General features: G+C 32.0%; 2 protein-coding genes and 1 long non-coding RNA gene across 3 annotated transcripts; 2 read left to right on the forward strand and 1 right to left on the reverse strand.

The window, feature by feature from the left end:
* Nucleotides 1–1,132: 1,132 nt before the first annotated feature.
* LOC136997008 (uncharacterized) lies at nt 1,133–6,503 on the reverse strand. The gene is made up of 7 exons (XM_067347117.1): nt 6,296–6,503; nt 5,950–6,062; nt 5,664–5,882; nt 5,181–5,599; nt 4,312–5,017; nt 4,006–4,240; nt 1,133–3,925 (listed from the first exon to the last, which is right to left on the reverse strand). The coding sequence occupies exons 1-7, from the start codon at nt 6,387–6,389 to the stop codon at nt 3,720–3,722; spliced, it is 1,992 nt and encodes a 663-aa protein (XP_067203218.1). The 5' UTR covers nt 6,390–6,503; the 3' UTR covers nt 1,133–3,719.
* Nucleotides 6,504–6,585: 82 nt separating this feature from the next.
* On the forward strand, nt 6,586–7,263 carry LOC136997013 (uncharacterized). The gene is made up of 3 exons (XR_010887831.1): nt 6,586–6,741; nt 6,879–6,990; nt 7,101–7,263. It is a non-coding gene; the product is annotated as an uncharacterized lncRNA (long non-coding RNA).
* Nucleotides 7,264–8,882: 1,619 nt separating this feature from the next.
* On the forward strand, nt 8,883–10,660 carry LOC136997010 (uncharacterized). Its single transcript, XM_067347120.1, has 4 exons — nt 8,883–9,022; nt 9,206–9,649; nt 9,841–10,107; nt 10,472–10,660. Exons 2-4 carry the CDS (start codon nt 9,285–9,287, stop codon nt 10,632–10,634), a joined length of 795 nt encoding a protein of 264 aa, XP_067203221.1. The 5' UTR covers nt 8,883–9,022; nt 9,206–9,284; the 3' UTR covers nt 10,635–10,660.
* The last annotated feature ends 3,505 nt before the right edge of the window (nt 10,661–14,165 follow it).

A 14,165-nucleotide genomic window follows, 5' to 3' on the forward strand; every position in this document is an offset into this window, starting at 1 on the left:
GTTCCAGAAATGAGCAATTGTCATATAAATGATATTAAACATAGTTTAACCAATCTGCACCATTTTTTAGGTGGACATTACGTATGAGCTATGCACTTAGTAGTGTACTTAATGCTTTGCTATGCATTCTAACAAACGTGTGACTTACAGAGATAATATCTATCTAAAGAGTTGCGCAGATTAGCTAAACTATGATTAACATCTCCTTTATTAAATATTGTAAAAAAAACTCAAGTTTTTTAAAATTTAAATTCCATCGTCCGACATCCACTACACACCAATTGTGTCACTTTTTAGATACTTTGTGTACTGTAATCTAATAAAATGTAAAAAAGAAATAGTTAATAACATATTTTTGTTGTAATTTTTCCATAATATTTTAATCATTATTATTATTATAGAGATTATTATTTCCAATTAAATTTTTTCATCTATTTACTACATATTTTTAACGTTCAAGAATTAGTTAATTAATTTATTTATTTTTACGTTTCTTAATTAATAATTTCTGAGTATAATATACTGAAATATATATTCTAAATATATTTTTTATATAATATATTCTGAATATCTTTTTAGAAAATAGTAAATATATAATAAAAATAAAAATTTATAATTTTAATAATTTTATAATAATTTATAATTTTAACTTTTTATTATATAAAATTTATTAACAGAATTTTTTCAGAAGTAAACATTAGTATTAGTGGAAAGAGTATTTCTTCCCATTCCATCCAAACTGTAATTAAAAACTGGCTACAGCATGCTGAAGATAGGATAAATCAAAATACAAAACGACATGAAAAGAAGAAATAAAATATTTGAGAAAAAACTATAGATTTTTTTGTTTTATTTAGTTTTGGTAAATTATAAAAAAGTGGTATTGAAATATTCTATATATGCATTTTATTGTCATGATAATTTTATTTTTTACATATGCAATATAGTAATTACTTGAATAAATAATTAAGAAAAGTATTAAAAATAAAATTTTAATATTACTTTTATAACTTTTATTTTTATTATTTTTCTATGTAAGGATCATATATTATATGTTTTTATTTTTGTATGTAAAACACATAAGGAAAAAAAAAAAATTATTTTTTGTATTACTCAAATGTACCATACAACATAATTTCTGAAATGTTTTTATATGGATTCTACATTTATAAAAAAGTTATGTAATGTATTGTATATAACATTGTGTTCCTTTTCATATAATTAAATTCATAAAAATAGTGCTATAAACTAAAAATAATGCTATAACAATTCTTAATGTTAACATTTTCTTGATATTTAGGAGAAGTCAGATTTTAATATTCTTTTAGATGACATTTATGTGATCTCTTTTTTTCCTCTAAAAGTGACGCATTAGAGGGCTTATTGATATCATTATGTTATCTTCAAGATGGTGTTGTTGGATGTCTAACTCTCAAACCTGAGTACTTGAAGGACTCTCTTTGATAACATAATGCTCACTGGGGAGTTTTAGCTAGAATTCGTATAGAATCTGCGTTTGAAAAGATGGTAAAATGGATTTAAGGGGTTTCTGAGGTCACTAATTACGAATCCGGGGCTAGAATTTCACAATTCAAAATGGCGGACATCGACTAATTAACAATTATTAATCGATATGCACAAAAATGATCATTTACACGTTTCTGGGATCGCTGATTACGATTCTAAACATAGAATTTCAAAATCGAAAATCGTAGATCCAATATGTTAATAAACTGACAAACTCCTCTCCGATTCCAAGTTTGTCAGTTAATTAACATATTGGATCTACGATTTTCGATTTTGAAATTCTATGTTCAGAGTCGTAATCAGCGATCCCAGAAACGTGTAAATGATCATTTTTGTGCATATCGATTAATAATTGTTAATTAGTCGATGTCCGCCATTTTGAATTGTGAAATTCTAGCCCCGGATTCGTAATTAGTGACTTTAGAAACCCCTTAAATCCATTTTACCATCTTTTCAAACGCAGATTCTATACGAATTCTAGCTAAAACTCACATCTAAGGGATAGTTTTCACCCTTTAGAGTGCACCTTTACCGATATAAAAAAATATATATATTGATTATTTGTCATAGTTCTACAAGTGTGCAAAATCCCATCAAAATCGGTGAGTTCCGACAGACAGTTCCGTAAGTTTACTTGTGAGATATGTTATGATACCGCACCTGACCTAGCAACTTTGACATCGCCTATCTTCGAAACGAAAAGTAGGCTCAATGTAAAAATTTTCTGTGATCAATGTCTCATCATAAACTATCATTTAGCGTACTATTTGGTTCCAAATTCGAGGGCCGCAAATCGGGCGATTATTGGGGTCACTCTTTCAGTTGAGAAAACAAGCACAAGCATTGTTTGTTTACAAATTATCCACTTACACGTACACAGACCACACGTCAGTGTATGAGTTACCACTACAAACAAATGCGTACACACGGACCTACGCGACGTAGGCTATGCCGATAATGGCTGTGTTCCGAAATTCACTGCCAGTACTGAAAATCTATAATTTACGTTACGTATATTGTAGATTTTCAGTACTGGCAGTGAATTTCGGAACGCAGCCAATGTCATTTCATTTTTAGTACCATCGAAATGATGGCGCTTTCGCGTCGGAGTTCGGCTACCACTCCAGCATCCTCTTAACTGTAATCGAATAGATTGAATAAAAGCGATACAAACAAGTAGAAATTTATTAACAACGCAGAGAGACTTATTATAAAACAAAACTAAGGAAATATATTTAGTTTTATATAAATATATTTCATGTATAAGAAAATAAGAAAACTTGCACATAGGAAAATTTATTTCCTTAAAACTTTAAGAACCTAAAACGTTTAAACATATTTACATGGTTTAATCATGCAAATAGACGTCGATGATTTCGAGTAAAATTTATTTCTTAAATAATTAAATTATATAAGTCCAATAATTTTGTCATAAAATCTTATATTATAAATTATTTGTTGTTATAAATTTTAAAAAGTGTTTAATAGTTTATTTGTAAAAAAAATTTTTATTGACGTTATTAATTCAAAGAGTAGATAAATAGTTAATTAAATAATAATATATATTAATATTTACTAGAAAATATAAACATTTACGAAATATGCAATTTTATGAAAACAATCTTATCAAAAATTGTTAATCTAATTTAATTTAATTTAATTATGTAATTCTATTTAGTAGCAATGTGACATTAAATATCTCTTATGATAATACGAAGATGTTTATATGTCCCGTTCCATGCATATAATGCAAGCTCCTAATTCTAATTTTCAATATTATTAAAGCATTTATACGGAAACTGAAAGTTCTAAATCCGACAATCCCGTTTGTCGAGCGTGCACACAACTACATATATTTATTTCGATAAATATAACAGTATTAAATATTTATCATCAGCTCGGGATTCACCGAATATTCTTTCAAAGAACAAGAAAAATTGTATAAACAAAATTTTAACAATACACAATTTCTTGTTCTTTTGCTGTGAACATTGTATGTGAATTGTGAATACTCGAGAAAAAAATGGTGTAATATGGTCAGATGTAAATATATATAAGTAGTTATGAAAAGATCTAATAACATATGTAATTTTATATGATCGTATAAAATTCAGATCTTTTCATAACTAATTATATATATTTACATCTGATCAATTATACCATTTTTTCTGGGGTATATTTTTATAATTTTCTCAATATCCCGGTGGCGTTGTCGGATTAAGCGAATTAGGACTTGGACTCCGACTAGATGCTCTTGGTATGCCCAGAATGATGGCAAAGTTTTCTAAACTTTTAGGAAACGTTTTTGCAATGATAAAATGTTGAGGGCTGATTAAGGCATCTCCCATTATACCAAGACGCACTTTGTTTCCATGCTTGTGCAGAGTTATAGACATGTCTAAAAATATAATATATATTACAGCTTGATAAAAATGTGGCCTAATAAAGACAATGTAAACACCGATAAATTAAACATACTGCAGTTTCCTTGCGGTGGTCGCCAATAAATCGCTCCATCTACGCCTTCTATTGGTAAATCCCCGTCGACGTGAGTTAAGCACAAGGAATATCTTCGTGACAATTGATTTAAAAGTAATTTCAGAACGATTGATGGCAAGCAGGATGAGATCAATCCGCGGGACGTTTCTGCTGCTGTGATAGCGTAAATCGCACTCTGTCTAGACCTGACTTCCTGGACGTTTCGTTGAATCACCTTTAGAAAACAGTGCAGTGAAGAGAATTGAATGAGCTTTTTACACGAGTGAATGTCTATCGGATTCTTACCTGCAGCATTTCAATGAAATCATCGTGAAAGAACGGCGTCTTGGTAGGTAAGGCGAGACAGAGGATACCTCTGGCTTCGTGATTTCGCAGGAACACCGCTCGTTGACTCACAAATTTCACAGTTGCGAACACATCATCTGGTATGCTGAAACCCGAATGCTTAAAGTATTCCTTCAGAGTGTCCACGGTGGACGTCAAAAGAATTTCCGTTTCAGTTGCACCGGTTATGTTAGCAATTTGCCGAACGAGCTCGATGTCGACTTCCTCCGACCAAGCCACGACTTTTCTACCGCACGATGAGATAGTCTGCAGTTGATTCGACTGTGGATGCTTCAAAAATAATTCTTCGACGATAATCTTCGGCGCAGTCACGGCTATCCAACTGATAGATACGACCTCTCGAAATGCTTGAAATGCCAAAGGAACGTAACACGAGAGCATGTACGTCAAGGTGTTCGAATAGTAATGCTTGTGCCGCGATTTCAAAGCTCGTAATTCTCGAACGAGCAAAAAAGGCATTTTCAAAACTGACGTGATCACAATGTACCAAGACAGAGCAATGCAAAAATAAATGATGTCAATCGGATTGAAAGACTTCATGATGGATTCAAGTATCAAGCGAAGATTGAAATTTCTCTTGCTCGACTCACGTTGAACAATCGATAGAAGCTCTAGAATTTTTAGCCCATCCGATTTTCGGCATTGTCTAAAGAAAGTTACAAAGAAGTTAAAATTCAAACATGACATAGTCGTTAATGTTACTATTATTTTAGATATTTCAAGAGACATTTTTATTTTACGGTAACATGAGATAAAAATTTAATAAAATTGTTGAATAAAAAAGAAGAATGGTCGCAAAAACGAAATACCTGACCAGTTCCTTCAAAGTGCAGACCAGCACTATCATCGAGATCTTTACGCACTGCAACACTCCTATCCGCTTCTTCAAGATCTCCGGTCGTTCGGTCGGATCATTATTGTAAAGAAAATCGTTCCAATAATTGCTGAAGCTTTCGATGAGCATCTGTCGAAGGCGTGGTAAAGCGGAAGGTTGTATGTACAAATTGGTGAACGGCGAATCGCTCTCCTGACACGTCCAGTTGTCCGTCGAATATTTCAATGGTAAAAAATCCGCCAAAGTCAAATGCTCCTGCCGCAGGAGCAAATGATGCGCTCGCACAAGACATATCTGACGTTCCTCACCTCGCAGAAAGCAATTCACTACGTGCACTTGCCACGGCGATAGTTTCATTGGGAGAAATTTTGATGTAACATCGCTTATATAATCCTAGGACAGAGCAATCTTATGTTTAACAAATTTGAGATTGATAATGAGAAAATAACGTTCTGACCTGTATATTGCTCTCGGTAATTGGACGGCCTCGATAAGAATACGGCGGCTTTGCGAGATGATTGTCCACGGAGAAGTGATCGAGCTCTTTCCAAACGTATACACCCCATCGTGTAAACAGAGCAGATTTAAGGAATTTTTTCGTGGAAACTAGATGCAGCAGATGATTCCTCACGCCCTCTGCAATCGCATGTCCTTGCACGAGAAGCGTGCATATTCCCTGTATCGCGGCGAAATTATAGTAACGATGGAAAGTGAACCGTTTATTCGAACTTGTCAGTACCTACGTGATTTCGGCCCTGGTCCAAAATACTTCGAATACTATTCTTCTCCACAACGACATAATTCGGATATTTCCATTTCACAAAGCGTATCCAACAGTTCCTTGTCCACGTTACCACTTAAAAACACCAAACATATTGGCGCAATATAGCCCATAATAAAATAATAATCTGTAAGCACTTGCGCCGAAATTATTGATATAATATATGCAACAAATTACGATTTGGAGGATATTGGAAGTATGGAAATAATATCGAGCGGATAAAAAAAACCATTAAATTCAGTTGCACCAGCGCAGAGATCCGTTCTCTTCACGTATTCTCGAAAATTCGAAAGTACGAATATAATTACCTACATACGCGATAAGAAGAGAGGGAATCAAGAGTATCGTCAGCGCAAAACTGAAGCCGAATTTCACTGTCGACGTAACACCGACACCGATCATGACCTGTTTACTTGCGACACGTTTAACAACAGGCGAAAGTCTCGAACCGGAGTCGAGTTTGCTCTTGTTAGCTTTCGATCTTACTGCCAATGATGTAAGTCAATGCAATACAAGCCGCCGCATTCGCATTCATGCTGGCAAACGATTATATTTTGAATCTGATCTCACGACCTCTTGCAAAATAAACCAATCAGACATCAACCAGATAATATTCTTTCATCATCGAATCCGCCGAGTAGTCTTATCAGAAGCTTGTGAATTATCATTAACAACAAGACGGCTGCAGCAGAAAGATCGAAGAAAGAAGAGATAATGTCTTTGATTGGAAATTTCTTACGAACATAAACTGAATGTAAGAAGTTCCCAATTTAATGTAAAGTACTTAATTAAATATTTTACATTTATATAATTAAAAACTATATGTGGTTTAACAAAATCTAAATAGAATTTCTACTAAAAATAAGATCTGGCACTTTACTCAATTTATAGATTTTATTAAAAATCTGTATAACGCTTGATGTAGCAATTACATATACTTCAACTAAAATTATGCATGGCAAGAAAATAATAAAGGATGAACCATTTTACACATGTATAGAAGGTACATATATATATAAAATTATATAAATAATACTTAAAATAATTCTTAAAATAGTTTTGTTATTCTACTTATTCAAAAATTGGATGTCACATGTAAATGTATAATCGCAGATTTTTAGATATATTTCTTCAAAAGGAATTTAAAGGAGAAGTTGTATCAAGAAATCATCTTATAAAGGCATTGAGCGCAGCACTTTCTAAGAACTGGGAAGGACATAGAAAAGACCGAATCAAGTAAATCAAAGATAAAATGCAAAAAAAATTATAATAAATATTTTATAAATATATATAATATAATAAATAAATTTTAATAAAAAAATATTTTATAAAATATTTTTTGTAAACCTTTATTTTATTATATACTTTTACTTATTACTTGGTGTGTATATGTGTGTGTGTGTGTGTGTATGTGTAATTATGATTAATAAATTTAGATTTTAATGCATTTTATGCCAGTGTTTTACTTTTACGAAAAAATATTGTTGAACTATTCGATTATTACCAAAAAACTATTACAAGCTATTAAAAACTAATAGCGTTTAATAGTTTTTTTGTTAATAATCGAATAGTTTAAAAGTATTTTTTCGTAAAAGTAAAACACTGACATAAAATGCATTAAAATCAAAATTTATTAATCATAATCTCACACACAACACACACACACACACAAAACACGTGCGCGTGGCACGCCTCTGCCACGTCGCCAGCACCAAACTTGCATTATGATAGTATCTTATTGGAACCATGCTAGCGCCATGCTAGCATTACGCAAAATCCATTACAAAATTGTGGCGCCAACGAACAAAACGTTACGATTTCATGGATGGTGCTTATTAGCATGTCATGTCAGCTCCTGAAGTGGCAGTATGGCACGCTGATCAGTGCCATGCAAGAGCCTGATTAAAATTTCTACCAGGGACTGTACTACTTTTTTTTTTAAAGAAAAACTGGATTAACAGCTCAAGAACGCGGCACGTTAATGACAAGTAAAAAAAAGTATTTTTCAATATAGAATAAATCATTCAATGACGCAATATTATTTGAAATAATAAAATATTCTTAATTGCGTAATGACTTAATAATTACATGATAAATAAAGATATTAATATATTGAAATCTAAATTCCACGAAATAATGTCGACCATAATTTAAGGCTTTATATGTAGATCACATATTTATTACTATCGTTATCTGTTATTTGTCATTTAATATCTGTTAATGTATAGTGGAATGATAAAATATATGTATGATTATAAAAAATTGAGGACAAGATACGCGCGCGCGCGCGCGCGCGCGACTTTAACACGGTAGTAGGTCAATGGAAGTAGGAAAAAAACTAAGTAAACAAACTTGTCGCGTTTAATGCAGCTTTAACTTCAAGGATCAAATTCCACCTGTCTCCGTCACGGAGTTCACTAATGTCATAATGCAAGGTGCAGTTCTTTAATAGACATTGGCTAGAACACAGTAATAGCAGAAACGCAGCATTTTAACAACGTTGCTTATGTAGCTTAACAAAATTCATAATAAAAGTGTCTTGTATTATTTGCATAACAAAAAAATATTCATTAAAAATGTTAAATTCCAATGACGCATCTGAAAACATTACTAAAAATTCCCAATGTGATGTGAAACATTTAAGTGAATATGAATTTGTAACAGTGTTCAAGAATAAGTTCAATCTGAAATTATTTCCAAACGACTTTAACATCCAAACCGTAAAAGAGCAATATACCTGGATAAATGAGAATATCGCTGAATTCTTTCCAAACGTACCGCAATCTTTACGAAGCTTAACTCCAGCTTGCTATCGCCAAATAGATTTACCATCAATGAAAAAACCGAAATGGTTGGATGTGAATAAATATCATAGAGGACAAAAGTTTGCACGCGAACATTTCGCCTCAATTCTCGTCACCACAATATTGGGGACGATTCATGTGTATTCTTTCAACGATTTTCTAAAACCACTAATCATGTCAAGGCGCTCTGATACACTATATTTAGGATACACTATATTTAGGATTTAAAAGGTATTTATAATTTAATTCATTGGCTTACAGTTATTCTATTTTGCTGCAAATCTCGAGATATTTATAAAATTTTCGATTCTAATTAATCGATATGTTATAAAACTATTATATACGTTGATTATAAAACATTCTACATAGTTTAGTTAATATGGCCTTTTTCAAATCTTGTTATTAATTTGCAAGATATTTATCGACTATACAACGCTTTTTTAATTGGTACAACGGTGAGCCTTGGATTGAAGGAACGCCTGCTTATGAAGACATGGTATATGCGCGTAAGATGCATTTGATAATGAGAGACAAATTATTTAAACTTGATAACGAGCAAATCGATAATGCGTCCAAAATTGCGGAGCCATGGTGTCCGGATTACGAATTATTGCAAAAAGATTTTGCCGCGGCATGTCCATTTGAGAATTTTAGGCAACGTCCTTATACGTTTCTCAATATAACACCATGCAAACCAAAAAGTGTGAATAATGCGGATATGGCAGTCACGCAATGCTGCTTTATAAGTTCGCTTATACTCTGGCCAGAAGATATGGGAGTAAAAGCAACCAATGATGATTTAGAAGCCTACTGTCATATGTGGAGGTGTTACGGATATTTTCTTGGAATAGAAGACGAGTAAGTAATAATAAGAATAGATGTGTTAGTAAGAAGTAAAAAGTTAGTAAAAAAATGTTCTAATAAAATGTTTGAATATAATGAGTCGCAAAAGCTCCGGAACGGCTGATATGAACATTTGCCACTCACTGTTTATAAATTTTTAAATGTTCTACAATATTTGACTTTACTTATGTATTATAATTTGTCAGGCACAACTTTTGTCGTGGTAGCCTCGAGGAAATAAGACAACGCATGAAAGATCTGTATCAATATTGGATAATACCAAATTTGAAGGATGTTACACCCGAATGGGAGCATATGACGAGATGTCTCATCGTACCCTTCAATTATTATCCGTTCATATACATGCCTTATAAAGTGATGATATTAATCGCAACAGATTTGTTAAATCTGAACATGTTACATTTGTATAAGTCGCTCAGTTACTCAGAATGGTGTGCTTATAAAATATGGAAGTAAGTTATATTTCTTACATTTCTATACAAGTATTTTCGTAGTCAATTCACCACTAATTCCTTAAGTATAATTACCAATTTTATCCAACATTGAGGCTTTAACATTGAAAAAGGTATAAATGCCAAAATATAAAAAAGAATTTGTATATAAAGACGTATATTATTATTTATTTTTTCTGAAGTTAATACTTTTTTATACGCGTTAAAGCGTATTCTTCACGTTGTCATTAATTTTTTTTTATATTAAAAAATTTTATTTTAAAGTTTGCATTCCTCTAAAATGTTAAAATCTCAATTATTATATAATAATGAGTATTGCAAAATGTGCGTATATTCTTTAATGTCGTTATTTCAATCATTTCAGATTCTTATTACGTCACGCTTTGAAATTTTCAACTTTACGAGCAATTTTTAATAAAGTCCTACGCAAAATAATAGATAAAGCGGCAAACTATAGCCCGGAAAAACATGCAGAACTTCAAGAAATATCAAAAAAGCAGTTGTCAAATTTGTCTACTATGTATTAATAATGAGAGAGTTTGAAATTATAAAATTATATTGTTTTTAATTGTATATATCACTGGTGATGGACGTGTATTATGATTTTTGTTTATTTTACTTAATTTGACAAAAAATCAAAGTTTTATAAAAAATGCAATTTTATAGTCAAATATTGAAACGTTAAGTTGTTTCATTGAAAAAAGAAATTTGACGAAAAACTCTAAATAAGCTTCATCGAACTATAATCCAATTAAAATATTTAGTCCGATACGATTCAACTAAACGTTACTACGATGACACAAAGTAATTAGTTACGGTTATAAACAAAACACTATTTGAACCAAGAAAGTTGTGAGTTTTGTGAGAACATACACAAATACTGTAATAGAATATTTTTTTGGTATGCAAACTTGGTCGTGTTAAATAAAAATAAATTTTTTTATCTCAGATAAACTGTTTCGATTCCAACAAAATCGCTTTGTATTTAAACAAATAATTATTTGAAATAGCTACATACACTACGCGTCAAAATTAAGGAATAGAAAATTTTGGGTCGATTTTTGGGTGTTTTTTGAGCGGCTGTATCTCCGCGAAAAATGGACGAAAAAAATCTTTAAAAAAAGCGTTTTGAAGCTTGAATTTTCTAGTTTCTGAATCTTTGCAGAAAACTTTCGTATCATCATTTTTAATTGAGTTATCCTCCATTGAACGGACTAATTCGGAAATGAAAAAAATTTTCCCAAATTGGGCATGTGCATGGACCAGAAAAATTTTTTTTGTCAAAAACTGATTCCACGACGTTAAAGCTCATACAATTCTCAACAATTTGCTTTTTTGTGAATGCTGTGCGATTTTTTTTGACTGAGTTATTGGCGGTTAAAGCAAAATTCGTACTTTTAACTTTAAACATCTGTAGCTCCGGAACAAATTGTCGTACGACATCCACCATGGGCTCTTTGGAAAGTTCAAAGTCTCCCCTATAAGACGCTTTTTTCAGAATTTCGATCCGACATTTTTTTTATTTCGACATATCGACTGCAAAAACGATTTAAAAATCGCGTTTTTCTCTTTTTTTATTCATCTGGGCGCTACTTTGTGAAAAATGATTGAAGCCCCTGAGTGTCCACGTTTTTTTTTAGTTAAAGGTATGCCCAGTAACCACGCAAAATCCCGAGCGCGCTGGATTTTTCTTTCCTGTGTTCTGAAGCTCGTAAGTTACGTTAACCCATTAAGGCCCAAATGGACGTTTTTTCGTGGCTTTCTTTACGGCTGTTTTTTCTACCGGTCCGGAAAAAATTCTGAAATAATCATTTTTGACGTAAAATTTATTGAACTTTCAGAATCTGTCTTCAAAATTTTTCCAAAATGCGATCCGAAAAAGTTATGTTTGTTTATTTAAAAAAAAACCTGATTTTTACTCCAACATTTTTTTTAATCGATATTTTTGCATCGAAATTGGATGAGGATATCTCTGGGAAATGAAAATCTTACGTCCATGGATCCCAAGCTTCAAAATGTATGGGTGAGTATTTTGAAATTAAAGATGGCAACGTCCAATATGGCGGTCCAAAGCCATTAATGTTACGCTTTTTCCGATTATTCCGAGCACAAGAATTTCTTTTGATGAATTTTGAATGAAAATAGGTCTACTGAGGTATTTTGGGTCGCTGATTACAAATCTCTTATCGGATTTCCCGAATTTAAGATGGCGGATTCAACATGGTAAACGGAAATTCTCAAAATTCTTATTCCGTCCGTGATTATTAACACGTTTTTACAGTCGATATGTCGAAATAAAAAAAAGTCGGATCAAAATTCTGAAAAAAGCGTCTTATAGGGGAGACTTTGAACTTTCCAAAGAGCCCATGGTGGATGTCGTACGACAATTTGTTCCGGAGCTACAGATGTTTGAAGTTGAAAGTACGAATTTTGCTTTAACCGCCAATAACTCGGTCAAAAAAAATCGCACAGCAGTCACAAAAAAAGCAAATTGTTGAGAATTGTATGAGCTTTAACGTCGTGGAATCGATTTTTGACAAAAAAAATTTTTCTGGTCCATGCACGTGCCCAATTTGGGAAAATTTTTTTTATTTTTGAATTGGTCCGTTCAATGGAGAATAACTCAGTTAAAAATGATGGTACGAGAGTTTTCTGCGAAAATTCGGAAACTAGAAGATTCAAGTTTCAAAACGCTTTTTTAAAAGATTTTTTTGTCCATTTTTCGCGGAGATACAGCCGCTCAGAAAACACTCAAAAATCGACTCGATATTTTCTATCCCTTAATTTTGACGCGTAGTGTATATAGTTCGATGGATGCAAATTCAGTTCTATTTATTAAAATGCAGTTAAAATTCATATTCACAAAAATATAAAACAACTAAAATTTTGTTTTTGGAACTAAACACATAAAGTCTGTATTGAAAGATGAAGTAGAGATAACAAAATATATATTTGATATGAATATGATATACAGGGTGTCCCGTAAAGACCGTAACAACGCTTAGGAGTATATTCTTGAGATAATTCTGAGCAAAAAATCTTAATACCAAAATACTCAGGGTGTAATGGTTTTTGAATTAGAAGCATTTAAAGTTAGCGAATAAAATAGCCTGAAATTCGCGCGCTCAGGTGTGTACAACGTACAGTGATAAAAGCGAAATTGATTATCGCTCCCCTGTTGTCAGTATTTGGAAAATAAATTTGCTAATACATATTAACATAAATATTGTTTACGCAATTAAGATTTTGTTGAAAATATTATAAAGAAAAAAATATTACGGTACACAAAACGCAAACTGTCAAAAATTACATTTTTTTGACATTTTTTTGACATTTTTTTTTATCTTACAGATATTTGTACAATAAAATTATTAAATAATTGAAATAGTTTCACAATCTTTTATTTTAATAACAGTTAAAAATAATTAAATAATATTGAATATGTAAAGACTCTTTGCGCATAAGCTTGAGGTAATAAATGTTGTATCTTTGAGTAATCTTAATTGCATAAACAATATTTATGTTAATATGTATTAGCAAATTTATTTTCCAAATATTAATACTGACAACAAGGGAGCGATAGTCAATTTCGCTTTTATTACTGTACGTTGTACACACCTGAGCGCGCGAATTTCAGGCTATCTTATTCGCTAACTTTAAATTCTTCTAATTCAAAAACCATTACACCCTGAGTATTTTGGTATTAAGATTTTTTGCTCAGAATTATCTCAGGACTTCAATACACACTTCATATATTTATTGATATAATTTAATGAACAATTTAGGTGATTGGTGCATTCGTACGTTTGACAGAAAATTTTTATAGAGCAAACCGAGATTTATTTCGTCGATAGAAACGATTTGCTTTCTGGAGAAGTCAACTCCTAGAGTGCGCGTTTCCCAGGTGGTGGATGGGGGATTGCTCACACCGGCTATGCCAGGAAGGTAAGTGTGAAATTAAATAGCACCCGTAGACCAAACGACGCTACACAGATATGAACGGACAAATTTATAAAGAGTAATCTTACGGTGCAGGGGGTTGGATCCCCAGTATCCGT

This window comes from Linepithema humile, chromosome 1 (genome assembly GCF_040581485.1).
Source record: "Linepithema humile isolate Giens D197 chromosome 1, Lhum_UNIL_v1.0, whole genome shotgun sequence".
NCBI lineage: Eukaryota > Metazoa > Arthropoda > Insecta > Hymenoptera > Formicidae > Linepithema > Linepithema humile.

Coding starts and splice junctions, on each gene's coding strand:
- LOC136997008 (XM_067347117.1), bottom strand. CDS start 6,389: ATGATCGGTGTCGGTGTTACGTCGACAGTGAAATTCGGCTTCAGTTTT. Junction 5,600..5,663: donor TTACCGAGAGCAATATACAG/GTCAGAACGTTA, acceptor GCTCTGTCCTAG/GATTATATAAGCGATGTTAC. Junction 5,018..5,180: donor ACTTTGAAGGAACTGGTCAG/GTATTTCGTTTT, acceptor AACTTTCTTTAG/ACAATGCCGAAAATCGGATG.
- LOC136997010 (XM_067347120.1), top strand. CDS start 9,285: ATGGTATATGCGCGTAAGATGCATTTGATAATGAGAGACAAATTATTT. Junction 9,650..9,840: donor TTTCTTGGAATAGAAGACGA/GTAAGTAATAAT, acceptor ATAATTTGTCAG/GCACAACTTTTGTCGTGGTA. Junction 10,108..10,471: donor TGTGCTTATAAAATATGGAA/GTAAGTTATATT, acceptor CAATCATTTCAG/ATTCTTATTACGTCACGCTT.